The sequence below is a fragment of the Canis lupus genome, chromosome 25 (assembly GCF_011100685.1).
Source record: "Canis lupus familiaris isolate Mischka breed German Shepherd chromosome 25, alternate assembly UU_Cfam_GSD_1.0, whole genome shotgun sequence".
Lineage (NCBI taxonomy): Eukaryota > Metazoa > Chordata > Mammalia > Carnivora > Canidae > Canis > Canis lupus.
This window is the reverse complement of record NC_049246.1, coordinates 19,754,106-19,763,759: the sequence shown is the minus strand read 5'-3', so window position 1 is coordinate 19,763,759 and position 9,654 is coordinate 19,754,106. Positions and strand designations below refer to the sequence as shown.

Below are 9,654 nucleotides of genomic sequence, written 5' to 3'. Positions count from 1 at the left end.
ATTGAGTAATCCTGAGGTGCTAGAACATCCTGCCAGTAAATATCATGGAGCTGCCACCACATTTAAGATTCTATGCTTAGCACTTCAACTGGAGAGTGCAGGGGAAGATTTTTTAGAAAGAGTGAATGGAAAAAAAGAAAAAGAGTGACCACAACATAATGAGAAATAAGAGCAAAATGACAACACAAAAGCAGTTAACAATTTAAAATAATAATAAGAGAAATGCCATAAGGACAGACTTAATTGGTAAAGTATCAGTACAGATACGGATTATAAAAATAAGAGGTGCGTTTTAGTGCATGAAGTCTGTAAAAACTGAAAGAGCAGAGTCTTGAGATGTTTTAAAATTTCATGTTCCTAATAAAAAGCTATTTAGCAGAGTGGGAACAAAATCTATAAATGGGGGATCAATAAGTTTGACATTAGAACAGTGAGTATAGCAGTTTGCCTTTCACTGGGGAGTTTGTGTAAGGAGGTACTGCAGACAAACTTAAAACACAGGACTGAAACCAGATTGTAGAAATGGCTGAGGTCTCAGAAGAGATGTCTTTAAACTTTTTCAACAGGTTAAATAATTTTAAGATCTACAGTGACAAGATAAATGACATTGTAAACCAAGTAAACTAGGAATTAGAATGATCTTCCAACTCTTATGAAGAGTTGTTTGTAAAAAATGAATATGTATGTATATACATGTAGGTTTGTGTATATATACACATTGTTATCACCATTGTTTTGCATTATAAGGGGTTGAGAGATCAGATGAGTGTTACAGTTTTATTTATTTAAGATTTATTTATTTAAGATTTATTTATTTATTTTAGAGAGAGAACACAAATTGTGGGACAGGAAGCAAAGGCAGGGAGAGAGAATCTCAGTCAGATGCTGTGCTGAGCATGGAGTCTCAATGTGGGACTTGATCTCATGACCCTGAGATCATCACCTGAGCTGAAACTAAGTGTTGGACGCTTAACTGATTGAACCACCTGGGCGCCCCAACAGTTTTAAGGTTTTAAATAATACAGTATGTTTAATTTGTATACAAAGATGATAGATAATACTCATCTACTATTGAAACATTATTTCAAACACTTCTACACTTGAAAATGCTAATCCATTCACATATCTTCACTCAATTTCCTGTGTGATAACTTATTTTCAAGTTGACTGTACAATGAAGAGCTCTACCTGTAAATGGCCTAAATCCTCAGCTTTGGCCCAAATAGTATTGAAACACATAAAGAAAATGTAACAAAATAAATGGTTCCCATTTATAAGAAGACTTCCTTTTCCCCTTTATAGAAATTTTATAGCTAAGAGACACTGTATGAAATTAAAAACGAAAATCTTAGTTTCTATGGCATTTAAAATAGTATTAGACACTGTATGAAATTTAAAACAAAAATCTTAGTTTCTATGGCACTTAAAATAGTATAACATTAAAGTTAATAGATATTTATCAATTTCCTTCTAAAAGTAGATGGCAAATAAGTTATGAATGCAATTAATATGTATCGAAACCTACAAAGCAAAAGGCATTGTACTGAATATAGGAAAATTAAACCATTACTTTCCTTTTCTCCTTATCACTACATACACAACAAAGAAAAATTCCAAAAGTACACCAAATAATCTATATATAAAATTTAGAGGAAACTTAGATTTCAGAATTTCCCTGGACAATATCTGCCTTCACCACATTCAAACATGATGGCTTAATGTCTATAAAAACACTTGTCTCAATCTGTCATCCTAGAGGTTGACATTCTTTCTTATCAAAATGAACCAAATAAGACAGAACATTCTGTGGCTTTTAGCTTATTCACTCAGGTATTAAACATGCATTAAATATAAGCAATTCATGAATGGTTCACTGGAGTTACTTTCCTAAAGCAAATTTTCTCTTATAAATTATTGTTGTTACATAAAAAATATAGACAAAAGTAAAGTAGATGTGTCTAGGGATGTATATCCATTTACTATGAATATTAAAGCACACGTATGCAGTCCCACATTTTGAAAAGCAGAGTGACTATGATCTTGCATCTTGAGAATGAAGGTTGTCAGCCCTTCAAGGCATGTCCACACCTAGCACAGAACAGGATGGATATTTACTCTGCCCTTGAGCTAAAACCAACTACTACTCTTACTGAAATATATTAGCAGTTTAAATATGTTTTATAAAACTACAAAAACAATTTAACAGGTAAAGAATAATAATTTATTATGTGCATTATGCAACTGACCATATTCATCCAATTCTTCAGTAACTCTGGAAAATGGACAATCACCATGGTTTTAACGTTGAATAAGCTGAAGAACACTTTTGCGAGAAGCTATCAAGTGCAAAGTGATTATTTTTATCCTATCATAGAGAACTGCCATAGGATGCTGGGATCAAAGCTAACATATTTAAAGGCTGATCATAAAAATATTGATGATAAAGTTTGATCCACCAATCTGAAGAGCCTAACCCATTTTAAATCTTCTAAATGGCAATCAGCTTCATAAGATATATTGACTACTAATGGAATATGAATTAATGGTAGAAAGTGGATAGACTATTCACTTCCTCATCTTTTTCAGTCACATCCATCATTGATAGATAGCTTCCACATGCCTCTCATGAAACATTCTGCATCTTCCCTCTCTGCTCAGAATCCAGGAGCCTGAACTATAAAGGACACGTCAACGCACTTCTAGCCCTCTAGCTTCTTCTTGGGTTTGGCTGATGTATAGAACCAGCAAGAGGTAAAAGGGATGGAAGAGGCTGTGAGATAAGCATGGGCTAGCTGTTCTCTGACCTTTTATCAAGTAGCCCTCTCTGATTCCAGGCTAAGACACATCTTCCCTCTCACATCCTTTGGCCTATGGGTACTAACAGCTCCTGCTTTTACTACCTAGTGTGGTTCCCTTATGCATACTATTTCCCTATAAATAAATAACCTCTTTATTAAAATACTCTTAAATTTTACAAAATCAATGTACCATCTGTGTCTTGTGAGGATACGACATCTGATGAGCTAGAGGAGTTATCAGTAAAAGAAAGCTCCTAACTTTGTGCTATTTTTCTATATAATTAAACCATACTAGTTTTTTCTCCTTTTTCCTTTTATTTTTTTTAAGAGAAGGGGGATATTTTTGGTAAAGATGTACCACTTGACTTTATTAAAGAAAAATGTTTCCAATGGAAAGACAATATTAAGAATGAATTACTTTTAAATAGTGAACTCATCACAGGTTTATATAAACATTCTGATCACTAGAACACTTATTTTTACAAGAATAAAAGGCCATTTGCTATTGATTTCCCTGCTTAAATTGTGACCACTTCAGAATCCTTATACCTACAACATTTAAACATGTGCAAGCCTCTCAAAACCAACTTAAAAAAAAAAAAAAACTTATTCCTCTTCTTCCAACTACATCACATTCTAAGTGCCAACTTCTTGGAAGAGGTGTCTATAGTTGATTTCTCTGTTTGCTTACTTTCTCTATTAAAGATTGGCTTCAGAATTCTGTCTCTCCTGTCCACCGCAAGTTTCCTTTCCAGGATCACCAGGAATTCTGTTATGCTTTTCCCAACTCATATTTTTTAGGCCTAATCTTACAATGATCTCTCAGAAACATTCCAGCCTGTGAATACTCTGTATTTAAGGCTTTAAACGTTTCATTTATGGTTGTCACTCTCTTACCAGTGTCCTCTCATGTCTCTGACCACATCTCAGGGTCTTTCAGTGTTTGTTTTCTCTTAACTGTCCTCTACCTTTTGTTTTCTTCTCTATCTTCTATATTATTTCATCAACACCTACAGCTTCAAGCATGTATGCTGAAGGCCATGTGTCTTTATATATCTTGCTTTATCTCCTTCCTGAGTTCCACTTATCCATTCTGAATACATCTTCAATATTTCCATGTGGATGCACCACAAACCACAAACACAACAAGTTTAAAAGTGAGGCCATAATCTTCCCCTAAGCAAAGCTTCTCCTCCCATTTTCCCCAGCTCAGGAAATGGCCCATTCTCTGTCCTGTTGTCCAAATCAGGAACTTGCAAACTATTCTTGCTTACTTTCTTTTTCTTCTTCATCTGAACGGTTCTAATAGTCAAAATCTTTACTTCACACTGTTATGCAGTCATTTCTTTGTACGTCAGCTGTGACACCTTCTAGCCAGCCCTGTGTCTCACTCCAGTGCATTCCATGTATGACTTGAACGGTGGGTGTCAGTCGCATGATGGGTGAGGAAGGATTCTTCAAAATCTAGTCCCTGCTCATCTCTCAAGACTTATTTCTACATTTCTCACCACAAACTCTATTCCAATTAAACAAAATATTCTTCAAGACAAACAACTTTTTCTCACTTTCTGGACCTTTAATGGAATCAAGCATTTCTATACTTTACTTGCCAAATGACTACTGTCTTTCCAAATTTGCCCCTGCAAACACTTCTCTTACTAAAGTTTACAGATTCCCTAGCATCACAAGTATGACCTACCCTATGTTTTCAATAACATTGGGTTTATCTCTGTCACAGAACTTATTTTATCCTCAACTATCACCTTCAGTAATATATTATGAATCCACAATCTGAGCCGGTCTATGCACATCCATCTGTATTGTCAATGTCCACAACAATATGTGGCATAAATTACATTCTTAATGAGACCTTGTGAGTGAATAAATAACTGTGAGTTTAAAAAAAAATACCATTCTCAATCAATAGGTAAGCCCAGTAAAAAACCAAAAACCTAGTATATCTTCAATTGTGTGAGTCATCATTAGGTGCTTTTATTCTGTAAATTTGCCCTAGCATTTTTTCCCTAATTTTCACACAATTTTCCTTATAGACTCATAACTTAATTAAATATTTCAGAGATGGAAGGAAGTAATACTATCACGATACCAGTTCCCAGCATGGGCTTATTTCCCTTTAGAAGTAGAACTTCATATGTTACTCCATCATCAAACACCAAGTTCCCAAAGAGTGTTTGAAAGTATAAGGATACTGTACTTTCCTAAGCTTCTATTTAAATAGCATTCTTATTTGAAGTCAAATATCATATGACTCCATTGAACTTAATAAGATTTCTATCAACCAAATTACTTAGAGCCCTGATGGAAATAGGGATAAATTATTTGGCAGGCTTTCTCTTCTTCATTCACTTCCATTTGTTTACTTTCCTCTAAGAAAATATTATAAGACTTGACAAATTAGCTTTATTACATAAAGAATATACATGTAGGAAATAACAGGGGAATGGAATACCAATCTCTAAGCCTAAACTAGGAAAGGAAGTTCATTTATTTATGACTAAAATCTTTGAACATCCAAATGCTGTATCCCCTTTCTTGTATTCATCCGTCCTCTTTTTCTAATAGTTATAATTCCTGATGCCCACTCTAAACAAAACACTAAAATAGCTTTTTATTTCTTTCAAGGTCCCCTTAAAGTTACATTCCAAGCTGTTTTGTTTTGTTTTGTTTTGTTTTGTTTTGTTTTGTTTTGTTTCCAAGCTGTTTTTTACTACTTAAAAAAATTGTGGTCATTAACATGTGGTTTGTGTAGCTCTATCACTGCAACCTATGCCAAAATATAAAATACAATATAATAAAACACCAAGCAAACAAATAATTAATGAGATGGTAGTGGTGCTTTGACTCACCATGCTTTTGTGCTCACCTTAATGATTTGTGTAATTCTTAACCAACTTTCTCCCTTCCCTCTATGAAATAGGCTAGTTATAATAAAAGTAGAAAGTGCTGAATACAGGGCTGAGGATTTTCCATATATTTTCTCAAATCTTCACAGTTCTAAAAAGTAGTATTACATGGATGATAAGACTGATTCTAATAATGTTCTCAAGCCTGCACTTGTAATAAGTGATAAGGATGATATTCAAAACCATGTCCTTAGGATTTACTTCCATGAATCCTTAATCACATGACATCTACTCAGGTAGTAGTCCAGGTCCAACCTCTACCTACATATCTTTATTAAAATTAATATTTGCCTATGTCTCTTTGCTTGATCCATCTTCATAAATACACTGTGAAGAAATTTAAACTACATGCCCTCAGTCCATTTCCACAAACATTTGTTAAAACAGTAACAAGTCCCATTTACAGGTGTATCCAGAAACATCTAAAAATAAATTTAACCAAGGAAGGGAAAGATCTGTATGCTGAAAACTATAACACACTGATGAAAGAAACTGAAAAAAAATGCAAATAAATGGAAAGATATATCATGTTCATGGATTGGAAGAATTAATTTGCTAAAAGGTCCAAAATACTCAAAGCAATCTACAGATTCACTGCAATCCCCATCGAAATACTAATAGTATTTTCTACAAGACCCATTTATATGGGTCTCACCAAAAAAGACTCCAAATAGCCAAACCAATCTTGAGAAAAGAACAAAGCTAGAGGTATCACAATCAGATTTCAAAATATACTACAAAGCCATAATAATCAAATAGTATGGCACCAACAGAAAATCAGATACACAGATCAACAGAACAGAATAGAACACAGGGTAAGCCCATGCATATAAATAGACAATTAATCTATGACAAAGGAGACAGGAGTACACACCAGGGAGAAGACAGTCTCTTCAATAAAGGGTGCTGAAAACTGGATGGCTACATGCAAAGGGATAATTCTGAAGCACTGTCTTACACCACATACAAAAATGAAGTCAAATGGATTAAGGACCTAAATGCAAGACCTGAAACCATACAATTAAAAGAAAACATGGGCAGTGGACTCTTGGACATTGGCCTTAGCATATTTTTTCTGGATTTGTCTCCCCAGGTAAGGAAAACAAAAGCAAATTTATCAGTTTGAAGTACATGAAACTAAAAAGCTTTTGCACAGAGAAAGAAACTATCAACAAAACTAAAAAAAAAAAAAACACCTACTAAATGGGAAAAAATATTTGCAAATGATGTACTTGATAAGGGCTTAATATCCAAAATATAAACTGAACACACACACAAACACACACACACACACACACAAGTAATCAGATTAAAATGAGCATAGGACCTGAATAAGACATTTTGCCAAGGAAGACATCCAAATGGTCAATGGACACATGAAAATTTGCTCAACATCACTCACCATCAGAGAAATACAAATCAGAACTACAATGAGATAATCACCTCACACCTGTAAGATTGATTAGTGTCAAAGACAGGAGATGACAAGTGTTGCCAAAGATGTAGAGAAAAAGGAACACTTGTATTGTTGGTGAGAATGTAAAATGGTACAGCTATGATAAAAACAAAACAAACAACAACAAAAACAAATACTACAGAGGTTCCTCAAAAAATTAAAAACAGAACCACCAGACGATCTAGTAATTCTGCATCTGGGTATTTACCCAAAGAAAACAAAACACTAATTCCAAAGGATATATGCACCCTTACATTTATTGCAATAAACATAGCCAAGATATGGAAACAAACCAAGCATCCATCAATAGATGAATGGATAAAGAAGATATGAAACACACACACACTAGTAATATAAACCATAAAAAAGAATGAAATCCTGCCATTTATGACAATAAGGATGGATCTAGAGGATATTATGCTAAGCAAGTCAGTCAGACAGAGGGAGACACATACCATATGACTTCACTCATATGCATAATCTAAAAACCAAGCAAAAAAAAAAAAAATAGAACCATAAACACAGAGAACAAACTGGTGGCTGCCAGAGGGGACAGAGGTTGTGTGGTGAGCAAAGTCAGTCAAGGAGATTAGGAGATGCAAGTTTCCAGTTATAAAATAAATAACTCATGGGGAAGAAAAGTACAGCATAGGAAATGTAGTCTGTAATACTGTAGTAACTTTGCACGGTGGCAGATGGTAATAAAAACAACAAAAAAGATAACAAATACATAGGAGCATCCCCCACATAAAAGGCCCAGATGTAAATAAAAAAGAAAATCAGGTAAGTTTAACAGAGATTAGTGTGACTACAAACAGAATGTTTCCAGAAATGCTAAGCAAGGTCTACATGCTTTGTTTAGCAACATAATACAAGCAGCTACGTTACTAATGATAGAATCATGGTAAGACTCTAGAGAACTTTGCTTCATCTGTCAAGTTCTCTTTATAATTTCCAAACTGCATTTCTTCCCTGACACACTGAGTTAGTGAAAATAACTCACAGCAGCTGGATTCATCTTCATTAAAGTGGCAGTCGGACACTCCATCACATAGCAGGAGAGATGGGATACACTCGTTGCTGGAGCACTGGAACTCCATTTCACCACAGCGCTGAGGCGGGGGGCTGAGAGAACAACCCATTTCGTCAGAGCCATCTATGCAGTCTTCCTGTCTGTTACATTTCCCAGAGAGGGGGACACACTGGAGTGTGTAGATACGAGAAAACTGATGGGCTTCACAGGATGATGGCTGGGGGGGCCACAAGACCTAAACAGAGAGCAAATTGTTTTCATATTAGAATTATTGCTCTGTCCGGTGTTGAAATATTATAGGATACATTTATTCCTGGGTAAAAATGAAACATTATGGTAATTTAAATAAATTAATCTTCAATTAGGAATGACATGAGCTCCGCAAAACATCCAGGTGTTATTAGAGACTATGCCTCATCTTAACCTTAGAAACAACATCCTTTAAAAAATGACACTTTCAAACTAAAGAAGAGATTTTGGTTCGTGTGTTTTAAATTTGACCACTACATCAGATTTTCCTTGAGATTGAAGCTATTTTACACAGTAAGTTAAGTACTTTGGAAAGCTGCATTCGCAATTCTAGAATTACGTGAAGGGAACTGTATTCGACCAGTAGGTAGTTTACAAACTTTTTGTAGCCTCCACTTGGGAAATTTGGCTCCTGAGACCCTGGTCAGGGCTGAATCACAGAAGTAGACATCTGCCATGAGTTTGGCACACTGCTCTTGGCCCTTGGGTCTTGATGACAGCTCAAAGGTCATGTGCTGTCATGTGGAAAACACCAATGAAATCATAATGGATGGCAAGATACTGCACTAGCAGGAATCTTGAAGATAATGTGGTACAAATCCAATTGACTTATTTTACAAATGGGGATGCAGAGGCCCATAATTTTTGAGTGTACAAAGACACAATACTAGTTTATAAATTTTTATCACATGAAACTCTTCTGCAGCACTGGTTTGTTTGTTTATTATTTATTTATTTATTTATTTATTTATTTAGCAGCACTGGTTTAAATCAGCTCTAAGCCAAAACTTAAAGCATGAGCAAAGACTGATGACTTGCTGCAATTTTTAGAAGTCAGAAATATATGTGAATAAATTAATTGCATTAATTTACTGGAATATTATTGGTGGAATGGTCCTTAAGCTTCATATTGTCTCTTTAACAGTTGTTGATGAACCTGTCAGTATAATAAGGGGAAAAATAGATAATGGTGTGGACCAGTTCAGGAATACTTTTGTGTTCTTTACATTTTAGAACAACTTTTATTCATATTGTTATTTAAATTATATATAAGGGGGATCCCTGGGTGGCTCGGCGGTTTGGCGCCTGCCTTTGGCCCAGGGCCTGATCCTAGGGTCCCCGGATCCAGTCCCGCATTGGGCTCCTGGCATGGAGCCTTGCTTCTCCCTCTGCCTGTGTCTCTGCCTCTCTCTC

The 9,654-nt window shown here is 35.2% G+C and overlaps 1 protein-coding gene across 1 annotated transcript; it reads right to left on the bottom strand.

The window, feature by feature from the left end:
* Window positions 1-7,642: 7,642 nt before the first annotated feature.
* LOC119865886 (MAM and LDL-receptor class A domain-containing protein 1-like) lies at window positions 7,643-8,972 on the bottom strand. Its single transcript, XM_038574498.1, has 3 exons — window positions 8,841-8,972; window positions 8,182-8,446; window positions 7,643-7,659 (listed from the first exon to the last, which is right to left on the bottom strand). Exons 1-3 carry the CDS (start codon window positions 8,970-8,972, stop codon window positions 7,643-7,645), a joined length of 414 nt encoding a protein of 137 aa, XP_038430426.1.
* Window positions 8,973-9,654: the final 682 nt, after the last annotated feature.